Raw genomic sequence first — 21,326 nt, forward strand, 5'->3', positions numbered from 1 at the left:
GAGCTTTAACTGTCTCACTTTAGATAAGAAAACTCACTCTCTAGGTCAGAAGAATAAATAAGATAATATATGGGAAAGTACCTGGCCCATAGTTGGCACTATTGTGGGGATGATTTTTAAATGGCTGGAACTGAGAATCCAGCTCTCCTAATTCTCCTTCCCTTTCCATGACATCAAAGGGCTGAGGTTCATATTTACACATCTAAGGGTAAACTACTGTAGTTTAATCTTCACAATGTCATCTTGCTTGTTGGGGTAACAGTGCTAATTGCTCTTCTGAGTTGCCACCAAGAGCCTTCCACCCACCCAGTAACTTGCCCAAAAGCCAGGATGACCAGGGTCTAAGGTAGGCCCGTGTATTTGTATACTTAAGATAGAACAGTTTTTAAAATACTAGCATTCTCCTGGAGGACAGGAATTGCTGCGTCATCCCCTTTCAAAATTACAAAAAAATAATAATAATAAAACAGTACATAGTGAGAGTAAAGGATATACCCAAGTTTCTCAATGAACCAGCAATAGAGCTAGCCTGGAAACCAGCTCCCCGACTGCCAGCTCAAAGTCCTGTGGACCAGGCCACCCAGGGGTAGTAGGATTTAAAAACTGTCCCCTCACTTACCTGCAAAACTAACATTCCAATTTCTATTTGGATCAGTACCAATGCAGTGGGTTCCAGGATTGAGAGACCGTGTCTTCCTCCAAAAACGGTTCTGAAAAATCCACCAAGGAAGAAACAACATTCAGAGGTGGGTCAGAACACAGGAGAGGTGAAGGTTTTCTTTGGAGGCTTATGCTGGAGATGGCACCATGGATGGGGCAAGCTGCCTGCACTTCTGGAAGCAACTCCAGAAATGTGGAGGATCATTGGGGTTTCAGCCCTCACTTACTCCTCTCATCCCCCAGAGGGAGGAGGCTTAGTCCTTCTGGCTCCATAAAAAGGACTTCTCCAAAATGTCCTGATGAGAAGCTGATAATTGCAAGATCTAGTCTTACACCACCTAAATCCACTGAAAAAATTTGGGGCTTCAGTAAAAGAGGAACAAATCGACATTATGGATCACGGATGTGACAGGGAGAACACAGCAACTAAAAAGGCACAGTGCCTTAAAAATTAACCTGAATCCAATCAAGCATCTAGATCTAACCACAAGTGAACAGAGAATACAGAGGATGATGGGGATAAATTAAATGCCACACAACAAAGAAGCCACCCAGGAAATTCAGAATGTGACACTTCTACAGGACAATTTACTTGGTTTCTCCAACAATGGTATTTTAAGAGCTACGTGGGAGGGAGTTCCCATTGTGGCTCAGCAGTAATGAACCCAACTAGTATTCATGAAGATGTGGGTTCAATTTCTGGCCCTGCTCAATGGGTTAAGGATCCGGCCTCACCATGAGCTATGGTGTAGGTCACAGACGCAGCTTGGATCCCACAGCGTTGCTGTGGCTGTGGCTGCAGTAGGCCAGCAGCTGCAGCTCTGATTCGACCTCTAGTGTAGGAACTTCCATATGCCACAGGTGCAGCCCTAGAAAGTAAAAAAAATAAAATAAAATAAAATAAAAATAAAAATAAAAGATATGTGGGAGGAATTCTAGCTATAGCACAGTGGGTTAAGAATCTGACTGCAGCAGCTCAGGTCACTGCAAATGTACAGGTTCTATCCCCAGCCCAGTGCAGTGGGTTATGGATCCAGCATTGCTGCAGGTGGCAGCTCAGATTCAATCCCTGGCACAGGAACTTCCATATGCTGCAAGTGTGGCCATTAAATTAAAAAAAAAAAAAAAAAAAAAAAGATACATGGGGGCAAGGGATGGGGGAAGGAGGGAACTGTTGTAGAATAAAAAGAAAACTGCAGAGCCATAACAACCAAAGGCAGATACAGAACTTATCTGGATTCTGATTTCAACAAACTGACTCAAAGACATTTTAAAAATAATTTTAAAAATAATTAGGGATATCAGATAATGTTAAAGAACTTCCATTATTTTTTTACAGTTGATAGTGGTATATTGTTGGTTGTTTTAATTATCATCAGCCAGAGATGAATACCAAAGAAGTTTTGAATGGAATAAAACTTGACGTCTGGAATTTGCTTTAAAATACGTCAGGGAAAAAAGTGTGTAGGAGGGAAAGAAATGAAAAGAAGATTGGTAAAGTGTTGATAATTGTGCAAGATCCATAACAGGGAGTTCATTAGACTACTCTCTCTAAGAAAAAATATTCTCTGGTGCCTTTCAGCTCAGAGAATGACTACAAAATGAGTCCCCAAGGAAACGTCTAACATTCATATTTTGTAGAAGTTTTCTCTAAGGTCATGCAACAATTCAGCGGCAAAGCAAGGAATTCAACAAACAAGTCTTAACTCTAACTTCTGTCAGTAATACTCACTTGAGTTTGTGTGTATACATATCCATCAGGATTGGCCACAGGCAACAAGAAAATATCCATTTTCTCCAAGATGGAGGTGATGGCTGGATCCTTCCCATAATCAGATACAATCTGAGCAGGACAACGAGCTTGTCAGCAATGCCATTGCAGGCTGGGGTGCTGGGTCTCAGCCTGTGGCTCTTCCCCAGATGCCCAGCTCCCGGAACAGCACCCACCCTCTGCTGCCTCCCTGCCACCCTCACGGGTACAGCTCTCTGCAAAGCCCACGAAGCACGTCCAAACCTGGGGGAACCTGGCTGCTTAATGACATCAAATTCAATGAGTCCTGGCCTGCCTGGTCTATTATTCCTTCCAGGGGGTAGGAACATGGGAGGGGAGAGCCACCCATCACAGTGATTACTAGGAATCTGAGCCTCCATGCGAAGGGTAGGGAAGATGGATCCTCCGCTTGCACCACCCATCCTCCCCCAGTGCTGGCTTAAAGCAGACTTTCCAGAGGGATATGGAGATAGCATGAGGTCTCTGGGGGTCTAGGGGGCCTGGAAGGGGCTGAAGGCAAAGCTTATCTGAGAAGGCCCAGCTCCTTTCCTGTGGGTCTCACTACGGGTCAGTGTTTCGGGGCCACTTCTGTAGCTCATTAGCTTGCTCGCTGCCACAAATGTACTTTGTCATTTAGCCACAGTGGCCTGACTGTGGGTTCTGATCTTTTGCTTCTCTGATCAGAAAGGACTCCCAGCCTACTGCATCTGTGCAGAGGGCTTTCCCAACTTGTCCGAGGAGCTCAGCCACATGGGACACTGCAGGGACACCCTGGGTCCACCAGAATTCTGGGCTAATACCAGGCGACATGACCTTCCTCGAGGTCCACATTGCTGTGGCCTGTGAGATCCACTCCCGGGAATGGATGCCTGCATTCAGCCAAATGGCTGGCCGTGGCCTGCCTTCTCCAGTGCTGAACTGTGGAAAGAAAAAGAGGCCAGAAAATGACCCTCCTGCCCGCCCGCGTCTCCCCTCACCTCTCCTCTCCTCTTCCCAGCTCGCCCCTATTCATTTAATCCATTTAAGATCATTCAGAGACCAAATGTTCCTGAGGGCACCATCTATTTATCAGGCTTCTCCGTGACCAGGGAGCTTAATTGGTTGGCTGGCAGGGCCCAGCCGCAGCTCCGCAGCTCTGGGAAGCTTGAGCCGCTCCAGGGTTTGAAGCAAATGGGAAGGGGAAACAATTGCTATTGTGAATTATAATGCCAGGGTGATTAGAGATAATATTATGTCTCTTGAAAGACCTCAAATGGTACCCCAACAGAGAGAGACACAAAAGTGCATGAACCAGCCTATTGTAGTTGATGCAATAAATGAAATCAGTTTTAAAATGAAGAAGGGAGGGTTCACTATAGCTCTTTGTAAACAGCATGAAATGAATTCTGGCTGCTGCCTTTTAGTGTGGGGCCCCCTTGGGTCAGAGCTTGGTGCTAATGAAGCAAGCCAGGGTCTCCATCAGTTGGCAAATAATATAAATTTATGTAGATTACTTTATAGCAAACAGCTCGATGCCAGGTCTTCTCCTACTGGTAATTTCACCATTGCTATAGGCCTGGGTTCTTCAGGGCTTGTACAGAGCTAAGGCTAAGGCACCATCAGCCGTTCCATGGTTTGTATCTCCAAATTCCTTTTTACTCTTTTGGCTGGATTATTTATATAATTTATGTCATGGCCATAAATTCTCTACCTCTTTTGCCAATACAGAGCTGAAATCTGTTATAAATATCTGGAAATTAGAACTTTGCACAGCCAAGGATCATATAGACCTGGCTTTAAAATTCTATCAACCCTAAAATTAGCTTCCTAGATTGCTTTTCCAATAAGCACCCCTAAAAAGCAGAACAGAATTTGTAGACTGACCCCAATTTGTTGGGGGAAAGATGGGAATGGAGGCGAAAGCAGCCAATCTGTGCACTTTAACCATCTGCTGCTTTTTCTTGATCCTGCCTTTTGGCCAAAATTTGGAATGGGGTTGTGCGCTTTCTAACTCCCCCCATACACATTAGGCACAAGCAAGAGACCCTTTGGCAGACCAAATTTGAACCCAGGTAGATGTCTCCCAACATCAGCCTCTCCCTAAAATCAAGGAGGTCCTACAAAGCTGCCTCTTTCAAGAGGCGTGAGGGCTGAGTCCTGGACACAAGGAACCAAGAGCCTGAGTCCAGTCAGGCCCTTCAAAGTACATGGGCCTTACCTTCAGTACATACATGGACCGGTTTTCAAATGAATGCCCAATCTTCACCCGGCTCGCCAAGTTAGGAAAATCTCTGGCAATGCTTTCCATCTCATGGTAAATCTGAAGGGTGAAAAAGTAAAAGAGAGGCATTTTAAAATTTTGTTCAGGGAGTTCCCACTGTGGCTCAGAAACAAACCCAACTAGTATCCATGAGGATGTGGCTTTGATCCCTGGCCTCACTCAGTGGGTTAAGGATCCAGTGTTGCCACAAGCTGTGATGTAGGTCACAGACGAGGTGGCTTGGATCTGGTGTTGTGGTGGCTGTGGCAAAGGCCAGCAGCTGCAGCTCCAATTTGACCACTAGCCTAGGAACTTGCATATGCTGCAGGTGCAACCCTAAATAAATAAATTAATTAAATTAAATTCTGTTCAGCTCTGGGTGGGTATCTGTGAACTTTATCTTGACCTCAATGATTTCTTACAGTCCTCTAACCTTGGGGTTGACAATATTATCGGCACGGAATGTTTGTTCTTAAGGAGCTGCCTAAAGAATCCATTTTTAGTTTTCTAGGAAAAAAAGCACATTTTATTTGCCCACAAAAGTATATTCTATTAAACTAGGGTAGAGAGACTTGTGCAGATACTGCTCCAACACTGTGGCCCTTTGCACCATACAAGGCTGGATCATCAGCAAGGGCCCCATTTAGAGAAGGTTCTTTGAAAGCATTGCTCTCCAAACTTTTTTGATCACTTTCTACATCAGTTAAAAAAAATCAACATACATCACAAATATACATAATACCAAACAAATATATTATGTACACTATGAAACAAAAAAATAGAAACAAAAATCATTGCATTAATAATAAACATAAGTAAGAGTTCTCACGGTGGCGCAGTGGGTTAAGAACCCGACTGCAGCAGCTCTAGTCACTGCAGAAGTGCAGGTTAGATCCATATAGTGGGTACAGTGACCCCCCCAAAAAAAACAATAATAATAAATGAGTCTTCTAAAGGCTTTGAGAAGGCAAGAGCTGTATAAATCATGACGATGAATGTTTCCGTTTGCTTTCAGTTAAAAAAAAAATTTTGATTTAAATAGAGTTCATCCACCTTAGTTGTTCAAACCTTTTAAGGGTCAAAAGAAGGAAATAAACAAATTTTTATTTGGACCTTAAAACCAAAATAAGCAGCTTCACAGAGAAGGGAAACGTGCAATCAATATAGAGTGAAATCAAGCTTAAAGGATTTATAAGACTTGCAGCCAATATGGGAGACCGAACAGAAACAAGAAATCACCTCCTAAATATATAGGCAAACCAGATAAAATACAATGAAAATGATTCCAAGCCAAAAAAGGAAAAAAACTGTGGGTGCCAGAAGTAAAGAGGGATCAAAGCTAAGCTAGCAGCGTGGAAGGCAGAAGATGCAGCCCGGAACCAGCTATAAGGCCTTCAGCACTGAGCGTTTACAGCAACCAGGAATAGGAGAAGAGGGCATTGCACCCTGTGTAGGGCAAGAAGCTGGAACTTGAGAGCTGGGAACTGGTAATTCTGGCCATGAAAGGGGTTTGGAAACTCTACCCGCCAATGCTGACAGAGTAGCAAAAGCTGAATGTCTGGCCTGAGCCATAAGGGGAAACACTCACCTAGTATAAAATTAAAACACTAAGCTGTCTCCAGATGCGGGATCCAAATTCATGCTGCCAACATCAGGAGAAAAGTCACCCACAAAACTGACAAAAATAACAGCAACTATAACCATACACACAAAGGGTGTGAAACTAGAAACCATGGCACACACAAACATGACATTCCCTATAGAGACCTAAGAAGGCCTAAGTGGTTGTGGGAGATGAGCTCTTAAAAGCTGTTTTTAGAAAGAACTGAAAATGAACAAGTCAGGAGGGAGATGGTACACCAATCCACAGCTAAAGGCCTTGCAAGAACAAGAGATAGCTGTGAGCCAGAGGACACTGACACCTAAAGCCAGAGAACAAAAGTGAGTGGATGGGGAGTTCCCGTCGTGGTGCAGTGGTTAACGAATCCGACTAGGAACCATGAGGTTGCAGGTTCGGTCCCTGCCCTTGCTCAGTGGGTTAACGATCCGGCATTGCTGTGAGCTGTGGTGTAGGTTGCAGACGCGGCTCTGATCCCGAGTTGCTGTGGCTCTGGCGTAGGCCGGTGGCTACAGCTCCGATTCAACCCCTAGCCTGGGAACCTCCACATGCCGCGGAAGCGGCCCAAGAAATGGCAACAACAACAACAACAACAAAAGACAGAAAAAAAAAAAAAAAAAAAAAAAAAAAAAAAAAAAAAAAAAAAAAAAAAAAGTGAGTGGATGGGAACGTGAGGCTCCTGTATGCAGCAGGTAGATGACGGGATGGAGTTTCCAGAGTCTTGGGTGACATTTGCAACTGGTTAGCTCAGCTAGAGAGCGTCTCATATTAGCAAAGCTAACGTCATGGGTGTGAGCCCTGTGTGGGTCCTCAGCTCTGCTTTCATCCACGGCCCTGGACTGAACTCCTAACTTTATATCCAGCTGTTTTGCAGATGTCTGTCTTTGGTTACAAGAAGGATCAAGGGGCAGTGCAGCTGGAAGTGTACACAATAAACAAAGCTACTGACAATCCTGGGAAAGAAGTGGAACTAGCTAGTCAAACTTTGAAAAAAACTTTCATCGAGAAAAAAAAAAAATTCGAAGTATATGCCTCATAGAAAGCATGCCGGGAACTCTATCTTTAGATATAAGGACCAACATATACCCAACATATATCCAGGAAGGAGAATACCAATTTAGATTTGGGGTGTGTTCCTGAGCTAGCGGAGTTTCCGGACTAAGGAAGAAGACATTGAGGGACTTAAGAAAACTGTATACTATGTGATTCAGTTCCATTCCAGTCCCTCTTGGTTCCTCAAATTCCAATATTAAAGTATTCTGCTCCATGTTTCTTATCTGAAGGGCTGGCTTACCTTGAAAGTCAGTCATCTATATAAGTGATTTCTAACTAAACACAGCACCAAAATGCTTTATGAAATAAATATCTGCTATAAGTAGTCATGATAAATGAGTGGAAATATCTGGTTAACGTTGGAAATAATCACTTGCCTAGTTGCCTGGAATAAGTAACATTTTAATCTGGGTAAATAAAATACAGGGATTATGGTGGGATAGAAGAAGGCTGAATTACAAGGACTGGAAATGACTGCAATTATTTCATGGTTTTCTTTGAGAGGTTGCTTAAGAAAGGAAGGATGCACGCAGGAGAAAATGTTTGCTTTGTGTTTCCCTATGCTCTTAGGTGCTAGTGGGAGATAAATAACCCAAGAATTAGAAAGAAATTGAAGTGCACACATTTTAACCTCTCAGTGTAGGGGTATTGTCATAGGAACTAATATCTCCTGGAAGAAACAAGAGGGGTTATAAAACTCAAGAGGCCAGTGACCTTGATCTTAACCTGCTCTGAAATACTTACAGCTTCCAGGGAATGGTAGGCTCCATAGTTGAAGTTATTACTGCTCCGTTCTTGACCTTTATTGTGTTGCATTTCTTCATCTTCATTATCTAAAAGGGCCTAAAACCGACATGGCAACATTACAAAGTGACCCACTGGGGATGGAGGTTCACGTCTTGGGACATGGGCTGGCCAAGATGGCAGCACCCTCAGCACACATATCAAGAAACACAAATGTCAAGGTGGAAAAGGAGGCCAGGTTTCTTCCACATATCTATAAAATCTTACTTCTTGGAGTTCAATGTACATCACCTCATTCAAAAGCCACTTACTCCCTGAAGCAGCATATGTGCTATCTGGTTATTCTTTACTACAAATTTTCTAGACATCAGTCCGCATTCTGGTATCCAGCGTCTCTGAACTACCCAGCTTGGGAAACCATTCAGAAACAAAGAAATTCTTATAACTACTCATACTTTGAAGGTTCCTGGCAGATGTCTGTGACATGTGAGGATGATTAATAAGCTCACAGCTGCTCACGCCATCAGGAAACTCCCAGGCCAAATCACCAATTAGTCCACAACCCACCTCGGTAAAGGAGAGAACATGAGCCAGACACTGTCCTGCTGTTCAGACACAGCTTGTGAGGCTGGTGTCTGGCTGGGGCAGTGATGTTCCCTCCGCTGGGGGCTACTGGTGACATACTCCCTTTCTCAAAGGATGCTATTTAGCACCTCCCCACCAGCGTCCCACCTTCTTCTACCCACCACATGCTGTCCTTCCTCCTGACTTCAAACAAGAAAAGGGAGAGAGACTTAATATTTCTGGGGCATCTATGACATACCAGGCACTATTAGATATTTTATGTACATTTAACCACTTAATCTTCTCAATAAATCCTATGAAGTAGGTATAACTATTACCATTTTACCAGTGAAGAAAGTGTCTCAAGAGGTTAACAGCTTATCCAAAGTCACACAGCTAGCAGTTAACAAAACCAGGACTTGGATCCAGATTTGACTGGTTTCCTAGCCCTTTCCAGTACAACAGACTCTAACAAATCACTGTACTTTACTTTCATAAGCCTCAGTGTCTTCATTTGTTACATGAAGAAGGGTAAGACCAGTACTTGAAAATGCCTCAAGTCAGTCCACTCTGGCTGCTTAGTCCTATGCAAGACCAGTGAGGGACCTTGGCCTGCCCACCTGCAGGTCTTCAATAGTCACCGAGTATTCTAACCCCTGGGACTTCAGAAAGGATTTGACTGGCTGCAGATTGACAGAAGGAACCAGGACATCCACAGGACGACCAAAGGTAGAAGGATATTTCCAGAAGTTGAGCTGAAGAAAACAGAAATAAAACCCGGGTTATAGGACAGTTCAGGTAAAAGGCACAATGAGTTCATTCTTCTAGAACAATTGCCAAAAGCCTGGGTGATCCCTGAGGGGCTGGGTTCCACACAGGGAAAACTTAAGCCATTTCACAATTGTATCTGGTTCAGTTTCCCAGCAGGCAATACCTGGCAAAGTGCAGCAAGTAATATGTCCACAGCAGAGAGAATGATGGGGCTCTCTGCTGAGGCCTCCCATCTCCCCAGACAGCACCGCTGTACTTCTCCCCACCGACTTTCTCAACTGTGTAAACACAAGTTGACTAACACAGGATTATTCACAGACACTCTTCAGGAAGAGCAATACCAGTGCTGCAAGAGTCTTCTCCCCCCAAGGTTAATTGATACCCAAGAGGACTAAGGAGAACTATGTACCTTAAAGTTGTCTGAATTCACAAGCTGATTTAGTTTGCTGATCTCATCTCCATTTCTGACGTTAATCCTGAAAACTTGGTCCCTGGAGAAAGTGGGGAAAAAAAGCAAAAGATAATCGTGAGCTTTTGGCTGGCAAAAAACAAAGCAAAACAAAACAAAACCCAAGCCTACTCTCCCAGATATAACAGGGCTGAATGAGCGGAAATGGTCTAGTCTTGGGTTATAATGTATAGCCATTAAAAATAAGACTACGTGGCAAATATGAAAAAGTGCTTATGGTATAACTTTAAGGGAAATATTAAGTGAAAGACCAGGACCCAAAATTGTATGTATGCCATGACTGTAAGTATGGAAAAAGCAGATGCATTGGAAGAAAAACAGACAACAGAAATATAGCAAATGCTGACAGTGCTTATGTTCGGGTCATGGGATTATGGATGACTTACTTTTTCCCCCCCGTATCTGTTTTCTGTAATGTGGTCATATTACTTTATAATGAAAAACATATATATTTTGCAGAAAGGAATGTTCCTGAGCTACACGCAAAGCTAACTCAAGACATAAAGAAGCACTTCTTCACTGTCAGGGTCTAGGACTGAAACTCTGGCTGAATGTCCATGCCGGAAAGAGGTAGAAAAGAGAACAAGCCTTCCATCGCTGGAAGGTTAGCTATTTTTCTTCTTTGCACAAAGGGGAGAGGCTGGGTGCTCTCCCAACCCCTTCCACCTCCAGAACCCTATACACACGCATGGTGCTGGGGCTAAACTTAAGGATTCATCCTCCCAAGGGGGCCCTGATAGAGCCCAGAAGGGAGCCGGCCAGTCCCGAGCCCCCCTTTGTTGTTTGTCCTGCACTTGTTTCCTATACACCACCACTTAGCTCCTGAGGCAGCAGCAGGGGTAGAGGCCCCCAAAGTCCTGTGTGAGTGGGAGAAGGCCAAGCCTGAAAAGCTGCTTTTGTGCTCTCAGCCGGTTCAGAGAGCCAGGGGAGCCATTAGGCTGTTGCTAGGTGACGGCCAGAATGAATTCCTACTCAACACTGTCACATGCTTCATCCCTTTGACACGAATGAATGCAGGAAGAGCTGCTAGAGAGGGCTGTGGGCTGAAGGACCTGTTGACAGAGAAAATGGTTCTGTCACAGGGAGCTAAACGTGCAGCCTCACGTGGCAGATCACCATCTCCTCTTCAGAAAACCAGCTCAATCCGGATGGACTTTCAGACTTTAACTTTTCTTTGGGAGTTTTTTTGAGGGGGGGGGGGGGCTAGTCCGGCCCCAAGGAAGCAAGGTCCACTGCACAGTTGTTTCCGTTGCAGGTGGCAGATATGGAGGAAATGCCAGTGCCAAATCCTCACTTTTTCCCAGCTCATCCGGTCTCCACAGGGTCCTGGGAGGTGAGCATGGGAGCTGCTTAGGCCATAGTGGAGAAGCCACAGGCTTGCTAGTGGGTTGGACTGCAGCCCTGGGAAGATGGGGAATCAAACTACCACTTCCCTGTTGCAGACAAGTAGCCGTGCAAAAGCAGCCAGTTTTAAACAGAAGGGAAAACTTCCTCTAGGCTGAGTACCAGGACCCATGTCCAGAACTCATGCTCTGTCACAACCCATCCTCAACACTGCAGAAAAAAAAGGGGCATCTTAAAAACGGTTGTTCTGGAATGGGCCTGTGCATTGACATCTCTGTTAGCAAAATAAGGCATCTGTAATGTTAGCACTGACTAATCACAAAGAAAAAGAGGAGGGACAAGGAACAGGAGAGAACAGAAAAAAGAGGAACATAAAAATAAGGGGCTCTTAGGCATATGAAAATGCTACACATTCATCCATAGCACATGCTTTAATTCTCCATAAGCAGTAATTTCACAACAGAAACTTTCACATTCCTGTACACAGCCCATGACAATGGAACACAGGGAATCTAACTGGCCCTGCTGATGATGAAACCCACAGCCCATTTCATAATGCACTAATTAGTCCCATTCCAAAGGATAAAGACACATCTGTAGAGGCAGAGAGGTAGGGTAGAAAGACTGGTGCAGAATGGAGTCTTTCCCCATCTGCCTCTCCTCTTCTATACATTCTTGGCTCCAGCATCATTGAAATCCCAAATTCACCAGGTACTTTGTGTTTTATGTCTTTGCACTTGCTATTCCCTCTGCCTGGATATCCATCTCTTTTCTTTAGTCAATCTACCACCCAGGCTTTATGACCAACGACCATCACCCATGAGGTTTTCCCCAACCAGCGAAGGCAAAGTTAGGGGCAGTGTTTAGATGGTGCTAAAAGTTGGTCAGGGATGGGGGTGGAGTGGCAGGATCTAACGCTATTCTCATGAACACAAGTCCACCAACACCTAGAAACGCAGAGAACATAAGTGGGTGCCAGGTGAAGGGCAGCCTTTCTCTTGCCCTCACCATGTGTGTCTCTATTCAGAAAATGCCCTCTTGAGAGTGAGAGTGGCTGAATACAACCTATCTCTACAATCTGGAAATCCAAAGACCTTGTGCTCCTTTTTAAAATGGATGACTGGTCTGGGAAGAGGAACATGTTGGGGTTTGAAAGCTGCCACATTCACCCCTCCTATTCCGCTCAGGTAGGTGTTCCTACAGGTCTTCTTAACTCTGGAGCCCTCCAATACCAGGGCTGGCCAGCTTCTGCCAATGCAATGACTGGTGATCTACTCTCATTCACTCTCACACTCATCCCATGTTCTAAATAGTCAAGAGTCTCCAGGGTGCTAAGCTTCTATCTTTCCCCCCTTACCACATGGGTGGCCAGGTGGCCTGTTCGTTGTGCCTTTCTCACTTCATGCCCAGTGAAGCTTAGAAGGTACCACAAGAGATGATTTCACAGAACCCTTAAATGCCTATCTTACTGCTGATGCTACAAGTTCTGCAACTATCTTCTTGTTATCTTGCCCTGAACCTTTAGGTACCCTAATCACCATCCTATCCTTAAGATGAGTGAAGACCAGGACAGAAGACATCAGCAAAGTGAAAGAGACTGAGAAGGTGAGTTAGGTGGAAGAAACAGAGACTAGGGGGTGTGGTGATGGCTGGTGGGGAGAAACCATCATCTTCATCTCCATCAGCATCGTCCTTTCTCCAAGTCAATCTGAATCCTGGCTTCCCCAACCACTTGAAGGCTCAGAGGCCAGCTTCCCCTTTCTTTAAATGTTCACCAAGCTGGGTGTCTAGGACATGTCTATGGATCTCAGGAAGAATTCCACCACTTTTGCTTGGTTCTCTACTATGAGGCAAGAAAAGATTTGGGGGTAAGGATGAAGCTATTGGTTAAAACCATCCGCAATTAGCTCACACACACAGCCCTTTCTGTGCAAGCACTATGTGGTTAGCACTCCAGAACCAGGCCCAGCTGTCTTAATCCAGGGGTCTGCTGCATTATAAGATAAGTCTGTATCCTGAGAAATCAAGATTTTTCAGTCAAGTGAATAGCTGCAGTGGGGACTGAGAGCTCCACACTTCAGCCCACATGGCAGCAAGTGTAGTTATGAAACACTTACCACTGAGCTGCCTGTGGAAAAATCTTCCCTGACCACCTGCTATGCGTAAGCTCTCTGAACTATTTGGCAGTACAGACCAGGTGCAAACAGAAGTCATCACCATAAAAACTACCCAATACATAATAAGTAATTACCCCAATAAACTAATCTTTAGCCAGATAGTATAAGGGAGAGTAAACTAACAGCTACAGATAGATCAGGGAGATACAGCATTCTAGCTGGAGATTAACTTGTGTTATAGCAAAAGCATATGGGTTTTGCATTCAGAGTTCCAGCTCCCCTGCTTACCAGCTAAATGGCCTTGGGCAGGTTCCTTAACTTTTCTAAGGCTGAATTTTTTTCATGTTTAAATTGAGGAAAATAATATCCCTGCCTGGCAGAGTTGTGTGATCCAAAAGATAATGTACATGAAAGCTCTTTGCAAATGGCAAAGCATTATGCAGTAATGAGTTACTAGAATTCAATCTTCTAGCAGGGTACCGTGGCATCCTTTCATCTCTCCTACCTCCCAAATGTCCCATCCTTTGCAGACTGCAAAGAATTCTGTGTGAAGCATGTGTGTGCATGCACACACACATACACAAAGCGTATCCTTGTATGTCCATTTTCATAGCGAAGGCTAGGCAAGACCCATCAAAATCTCCATGTGCCAAATACTGATAAGAAAGCTCTGCGCTACTGAACCTTCACCGTTAACAAAGAGGTGGAGTCAAAATCCAAGACCCAGGTTTTCCTTTAAGTATGGTTGAAATTAGAAATAATTTCTGGTAATTCTTAGCAGTGCATAATAAAAAGAGTAAGAAAGTAGGAGATGCCTAGAACTGACCTTACAAATAAAAACTAGGAGGGGAAGTTCCCGTCGTGGCGCAGTGGTTAACGAATCCGACTAGGAACCATGAGGTTGCAGGTTCGGTCCCTGCCCTTGCTCAGTGGGTTAACGATCCGGCGTTGCCATGAGCTGTGGTGTAGGTTGCAGACGTGGCTCGGATCCCGCGTTGCTGTGGCTCTGGCGTAGGCCGGTGGCTACAGCTCCGATTCAACCCCTAGCCTGGGAACCTCCATATGCCGCGGGAGCGGCCCAAGAAATAGCAACAATAACAACAACAACAACAAAAGACAAAAAGACCAAAAAAAAAAAAAAAAAAAAAAAAAAAAAAAAAAAACTAGGAGGGGAAAGAACAAGCATGAATTAGGGACCTGGGGAGGGACTGCAGAGACCTAGTCCTGATATCACAGATAAAACTGAGCCTGAGAGAGTAGTAATTGGTCCAAAATGATACAGGGGCAGAGCCGAAACAGGAGCCCAGGTCTTCCTTCCCAACACCATACCACTTGAAGAATAATCAGCTATTCATTTCCAAATCCATCTGGTTCCTATATCTCGAACTAACCAAGTAATAATAATATTAAGTCCAAAAGGAACTTACCCAAAAAACTTTTCTCGGCCACAGATGCCAGACCCAATAAGGGCCCCAAAGAACAGTATCCACTTCATGTCCCAAGGGTGTCAGTCAAAGAGTGGCTGAGTCAGGCTGTATTTATAAGGACTCTGATGCAGACTCATGTCCTCAAAAATGCTAATGTGATTCCCAAGCACTCTTGCAACTCTGACAGTACAACAGGTGGGCCCCTACTGATGCCTCTTCCATTCCTTTTGAATGATAGAGGCCAAGCCTCTTGATTTACAAAGTCAGGAACTTGCTCCTCTGGCTGGAAAAGTCTGTGCCAAGAGTGCTGTATTGCTCATCACTTGGTATTTAAATAGTGTTTTTTTAGTAAACAGGAAAGTCCCACAGTGCTAGATAGAATTTATACTGATAATTTACACTGACTGAAGAAGCAAAACTGTAAACCTGAGATGAAATTACCTCTAGAGTAAAAAGACAGAAAGATGGGAGTTTCCTTTGTGGCTCAGTGGTTAACGAACCATGAGGATGTGAGTTTGATACCTGGCCTTGCTCAGTGGATTAAGGATCTGGCGTTGCCATGAGCTGTGGTGTAGGTCGCAGATGCGACTCAGATGCCGTGTTGCTGTGGCTGTGGTGTAGGCTGGCAGCTGTAGCTCCAATTCAACCCCTAGCCTGGGAACTTCTATATGCAGAGAGTGTGGCCCTAAAAAAAAAAAAAAAAAAAAAAAAAAAAAAAAACACTAAGAAGGAAAAGAAGGAAAAGAAGGAAAGGAAGGAAGGAAGGAAGCCCATCAAAGTTCCCTTCATGGTTCAGTGGTTAACAAACCCAACTAGGATCCATGCGGATTCAAGTTCAATCCCTGGCCTCACTCAGTGGGTTAAGGATCTGGTGTTGCTGTGAGCTTTGGTGTAGGTCACAGATTCGGCTCAGATCCCGCGTTGCTGTGGCTGTGGTGTAGGTTAGTGGCTGTAGCTCCAATTTGACCCCTGGCCTTCCATATGCCTTGGGTGTGGACCTAAAAAGGCAAGAAAGAAGGAAACCCCAAGCCAACTCCAAGACTACATACTTCACACACTTGACAAACTCTTCTCTGGTGACAAGTCTTGATGAAAATTTGTAGCTTCTGTTATGAATCGAACACCTAATTCTTATGATTCCACACACACAAAAAAAAGGTAGAACTACATGAAGTAAATGGCATAAGAAGAATATGTTAGTCTGAATAAATTATCCATTTTCCTTGGAATCTGAGCTAAAGGTAAAGGAATTATTAATAATAAGACTTCCTTCCATTTACTAGACTCTGAGTCTGGTGTCCTTTCCACCAAATCACAGCAGAACAAATGGAAGACACTCACGATTTCCACAGCTCCTTCAAGGACTCCAGGGCCTTTCAGTCTCTCATAGAAGGCCCAAATCCCACAAGTCCCCCCCACTCCACTGTCCCCACTGTCAACATACTTACTGAACTTACTCAAGGGGATTGGGTTCAACAAAGGGTTATGATTGAGAGTGTTAAAGGAATATTATTCTTACATTTGTTACAACTATAAGGAAGACTTTATTCAAGATTACTACAACAGGGGTCATAAAATAGGAGTAACTGTGTTCAATTTTGAATACAGTAAAGACAGCAGAACAAGGGGGTCAGAAGATAGAAAATTGTTAAGAGGAGACATCAAAGAACGGGGAGATTCTTGCTTAATTGGCCTAACAGAATTCTCGCTAAAGACAGGTCAAGGACTTAGACATCGGAGTTCCCATCATGGCGCAGCAAAAACCAATCCAACAAGGAACCATGAGGTTGCAGGTTCGATCCCTGGCCTTTCTCAGTGAGTTAAGGATCCAGTGTTGCCGTGAGCTGTGGTGTAGGTGGCAGATTTGGCTCAGATTTGCTGTTGCTGTGGCTCTGGCGTAGGCTGGCAGCTGTAGCTCCAATTCAATCCCTAGCCTGGGAACCTCCATATGCCTAAAAAGACCAAAAAAAAAAAAAAGGTCTTAGACATCAATGGTGGAGGATGAGGAACTGATCAGATATCAAGGACTGGGGATGACTTAGCAGGATTCTCTGCTAAGACTGGCTGAAGGCCCAAGGAAAAGGCCTAGTGGGAAAGAGGACTCAGGGAAACCTATCTAAGGTTTGTTCAGCAAGGGTATTTGTCAGAAGTTGTAGAGCTGGGGGGCCTCTATCAGGCTCTTTTGTCCTTCCAACACTTCACTTCACCAAGATAGATTTCAGCTTTGAAATTAGTAACAAAAAAAGCTGAGACCTGAATCTGCAAGAAATATGAACTAAAGAATCAAGTAACCATGGAGTTCCCGTCGTGGCGCAGTGGTTGACGAATCCGACTAGGAACCATGAGGTTGCGGGTTCGGTCCCTGCCCTTGCTCAGCGGGTTAATGATCCGGCGTTGCCGTGAGCTGTGGTGTAGGTTGCAGACACGGCTCGGATCCCGCGTTGCTGTGGCTCTGGCGTAGGCCGGTGGCTACAGCTCCAATTCAACCCCTAGCCTGGGAACCTCCATATGCCGCGGGAGCGGCCCAAGAAATAGCAACAACAACAACAACAACAAAAGACAAAAGACAAAAAAAAAAAAAAAAAAAAAAAAGAACCAAGTAACCAAAATTCTAGGCAAACTGAAATTCATTTCCCACCCTTTTTCCAGGGAAAGCCATCAACATGAAGAAAATCTAAATCCCCAATGGAAATGAATGTCTGAAGAGAAACTGTAGAATCTGAGACCCAGACTTGACAAGGCAACCAGGAAGAAGGAGTGTTACTGGTTTGGGTCTCCACTAGTTTTTATAATGCAGCATACCAGAAATGGAAAAGCAAAAGGCAACAACGCATCTAGAGGATACAGCACCTAGCATGATGCTTGGCACACCGTAGTTGCTTAACTAGTATTTATTGAAAATAAATAAATTTGAAAGTTCCCTTTCTACAGTTAAAATGCTACTTTAAGATGAAGGAGCAGACACATGCCACATCAGTGAATCTTGAAAACATTAAACTAAGTGAAATAAGCCATTATATGATTCCATTTATACATGGTACCAAGAATAGGCAAATTCATAGAAAGTAGAAAAGGGGCTGGAGGGAGGGAGAACAGGGAGCTATTGCTTAATGGGTACAGAATTTCTGTTTGGGATGATAGAAAATTTCTGAAGATGTATCTGGATAAAACTTTTCTTGAAAAGGACACATGCATCTGCATGTCCACTGCAGCACTATTGACAATAGCCAAGACATGGAAACAACCTGGATGTCCATCAACAGATGAATGGAGTAAGAAGATGTGGTATATACACACAATGGAATACTACTCAGCTATAACACAGAACAAAATAATGCCTTTTGCAGCAACATGGGTGGAACTAGAGACTCTCATACTAAGTGAAGTAAGTCAGAAAAAGACAAATACCATATGATATCACATATCTGGAACTAATATATGGCACAAATGAATCTTTCCACAGAAAAGAAAACCATGGACATGGAGAAAAGGCTTGTGGTCGCTAAGGGAGAGGGAGTGGGATTGCCTTTGGAATGGATAAGCAATGAGATCCTGCTGCATATCACTGTATATCTAGTGACTGCATATCTAGTCAGTCACTTATGATGGAGCATGATAATGTGAAAAAAAAAATTATACATGTATGTGTGACTAGGTCACCTTGCTGTACAGCAGAAAACTGACAGAACACTGTAAATCAGCTATAATGGAAAAAATAAAAATTATTAAAAAAATTTTTAAAAAGGAAATTTCTGAAGATGGGCGGTGGTGATGATTGCACAACATTGTGAATGTACTTAATCCCACTGAATTGTACACAATATAAATTTCATGAAATACATTTTATCATATTTTTTTATTTTTTTAAAGGTTTTGGGAGCATTTTGCTCAATATGGGATTTAAAAAAAAAAAAGATAAAAAGGGTGTAGCTTAGTGGTTTGCTATGTTTTAGGGGAACATAAATCAAAGAAATAATGCTCCAAGATTATGATTAGAAAAAGGAATAATCACAACCCAACTTTGCTTCACATCAAAGAGCTTTTAATGGTGTTTATCCCCCAGAACCCTAATAGGGGTGGTCTCACACATGCCCTAGGATTGCCTTCAAGCCAAGCCAGGTCTCTTCCGCTATGGGTAAGATCTGATTGGCCGGCAGGAGGAAGTCATATTGACCTGCTTCTCTCAGCTCAAAGGCAAATGAGTATTTGATGCCAGAGTCATAGGACCAGTCAATGCTTCCTCCACTAGCTTGGTCTGAAGGTCAAATGAGAATAAAGTCCGGTTATGTTATTCCCACTGGCCTCTCACAATTACGTAACCTCTATAGTAAGTTCCACCACAATCAAAAGTAAGTCAGGTCCCTATCTGCATAAGGATAGCTTAGTGAGGGCCATACATATGAAAAAATAAAAGATTAGTTGAGGGAGTTCCTGTCGTGGCGCAGTGGTTAATGAATCCGACTAGGAACCATGAGGTTGCGGGTTTGGTCCCTGCCCTTGCTCAGTGGGTTAATGATCCGGCGTTGCCGTGAGCTGTGGTGTAGGTCGCAGCCGAGGCTCGGATCCCGCGTTGCTATGGCTATGGCGTAGGCTGGCAGCTACAGCTCCAATTAGACCCCTGGCCTGGGAACCTCCCATATGCCACGGGAGCGGCCCAAGAAATGGCAAAAAGACAAAAAATAAATAAAATTTATAAATAAATAAATAAATAAATAAAAGATTAGTTGAAAAGCAAAAGGTGTTATACACATGGACACTGTACTTAGCCTTCCTTTGGTGTTCTTAGGAGCCTGTGGCTTCATCCACCTATTTAGAATCCTGCCTGCTCTCCTAACTGGCATCTCCTGCCCCTTAGGGAGGCCACACCACTACCTTCTTTAGTTAAGTGCTAGGTATAGACATTGTTTTCTCTTTGTGAGAGAGGAGGGATTACAAACAGAGGAAGAGATTTGGTCCCTGCCCTCACAGGACTTTCAGCATAAGGGTGGAGCAGGCTTTGTTGCCCAGCACCTGTATGTGATGGGTTAAACCAATAGAGTAATATACACCTGTGTAATGTGTGGCAGCTGCTGTGACAGATAATAAAGGAAGGTGGCATTAGCCCACAAAGTCTCATAGTAAGCATGACTCAGAAGAGCTGAGCAATGGACCAGCTCTGAAGGCCCTCCTGCAGAGGGCAGGTAGAGGTCAAATGGAGGAAATAATGGCTGGGGCAGAGATGGAGGAAATCACACAGTTCCTAAGGATGTGCTGGGCAAAGAGAAGACTGGGGGCCTAAACCAGGGAAAAGAAGGACTAGTGGTTAATATTAGGAATTAACAGTATGAACTCTCATGTCTGTCTTTGCCTTCACCCACAGCAGCTGTGATATCACCTGGTAAATAACAAACACCAAATTGTTGCTGACTTGAAATGAATCTTCCTGGATACCAAAATTATTTGGTTGTGGCCACACAACACAGATGATCCCACTAAAAGGTCCCTAGTGGACCAAATAATTGGCTTCAGATTGAATCCTCACTGCAAATCATTAGCTGGGTGACCTACAGCAGTCACTAATCTGGGTCCACAAATGCTTCATCCATCAAATAGGGATAACAGCACTACTTATTTCATAGGGCAGTGAGAATTAAATGGGATAATGTTTATGATTCCATACTTGTTGAGTGCTTATTAAATGTGTTAGACATTGTGCTAATTTGGTTCATTTAATCCCCACCTGGGTCATGAGATAGGTATTAGCATTATTCACCTTTTACAGATAAGGAAACTGAGGTTCAGAGAGATTAAGTGAAGAAGCTGGGATAACATGTGGAATAGGCATTCAATAAATGTCAGCTGTGATTATAATCATCATTATCAATAAATGACTAGAATTCCATCAAAAAATTGAAGCACTTGCAGGATCAGAAGTATCTAGAGGAGAGCAATTCACCAGAAAACTAACAAGCAATATTTATATAGTGCCTTGGAGTTAGTGAACTCTTTTAGTCTATCTTCAGAGCATCTCGACAACTCATTTCACAAATGAAGAACTAAAGGGAAGACAAGTGCCCTGCCCAAGGTTACTTAGTTCCAAAGTGACAAAACAATAACTCAAACTCAGACCTCTCTCCCCAAGGTCTGTTTTTTTCCCCTACACCTCTCTGAGAAACAAGTCAAGTAACAACTTCTCCTGAACCAAACACCTGCTGTGTGTTCCTCACAGCCCTTTCCAGATGAGAAACTGTCCAGGAAATGTCTCACCCATCAGAGGTCCAGCCACCTCTCGGGTGGAGTAAAGCAGGTATTTAGCCCAGAGCTACATACCAATCTGGGGCAGGAAGCAAAAAGTACTTAATTGGGAATAGTTCTAAGAGGCAGTCCTTGTCCAACCTGTAAAAAGGCCAGGATCAAGGAAAACAGAGTATGGAGTTCCCGCCGTGGAGCAGCGGAAATGAATTTGACTAGGACCATGAGGTTGCAGGTTCGATCCCTGGCCTCGCTCAGTGTGTTAAGGATTTGGCATTGCCATGAGCTGTGGTGTAGGTCACAGACACAGCTCAGATC

General features: G+C 43.9%; 1 protein-coding gene across 4 annotated transcripts in view; it reads right to left on the reverse strand.

Annotated features, from left to right (window-relative positions):
- LOC100513961 (carboxypeptidase A5) overlaps positions 1-14,934 on the reverse strand; it is a 67,588-nt gene extending 52,654 nt beyond the window's left edge. Inside the window, exons 1-8 of one of the 4 annotated variants that reach the window (XM_085005442.1) lie at positions 14,778-14,916; positions 9,830-9,911; positions 9,270-9,404; positions 8,086-8,184; positions 4,629-4,730; positions 3,245-3,349; positions 2,393-2,503; positions 620-710 (exon numbers count right to left, since the gene is read on the reverse strand). In XM_085005442.1, the coding sequence (XP_084861568.1) occupies positions 620-710; positions 2,393-2,503; positions 3,245-3,349; positions 4,629-4,730; positions 8,086-8,184; positions 9,270-9,404; positions 9,830-9,911; positions 14,778-14,845 (793 nt within the window). In that variant the 5' untranslated portion in view covers positions 14,846-14,916. Of the gene's footprint in view, positions 1-619; positions 711-2,392; positions 2,504-3,231; positions 3,350-4,628; positions 4,731-8,085; positions 8,185-9,269; positions 9,405-9,829; positions 9,912-10,275; positions 10,763-14,777 lie in introns of those variants that run through there. The other 3 variants (XM_021078825.2, XM_085005441.1, XM_085005445.1) reach the window with 3 other exon arrangements.
- Positions 14,935-21,326: the final 6,392 nt, after the last annotated feature.

The sequence above is a fragment of the Sus scrofa genome, chromosome 18 (genome assembly GCF_054392235.1).
Source record: "Sus scrofa isolate SSC_HxYL_T2T_F1_AM1 chromosome 18, Sscrofa_HxYL_maternal_Yorkshire_Landrace_v2.0, whole genome shotgun sequence".
Lineage (NCBI taxonomy): Eukaryota > Metazoa > Chordata > Mammalia > Artiodactyla > Suidae > Sus > Sus scrofa.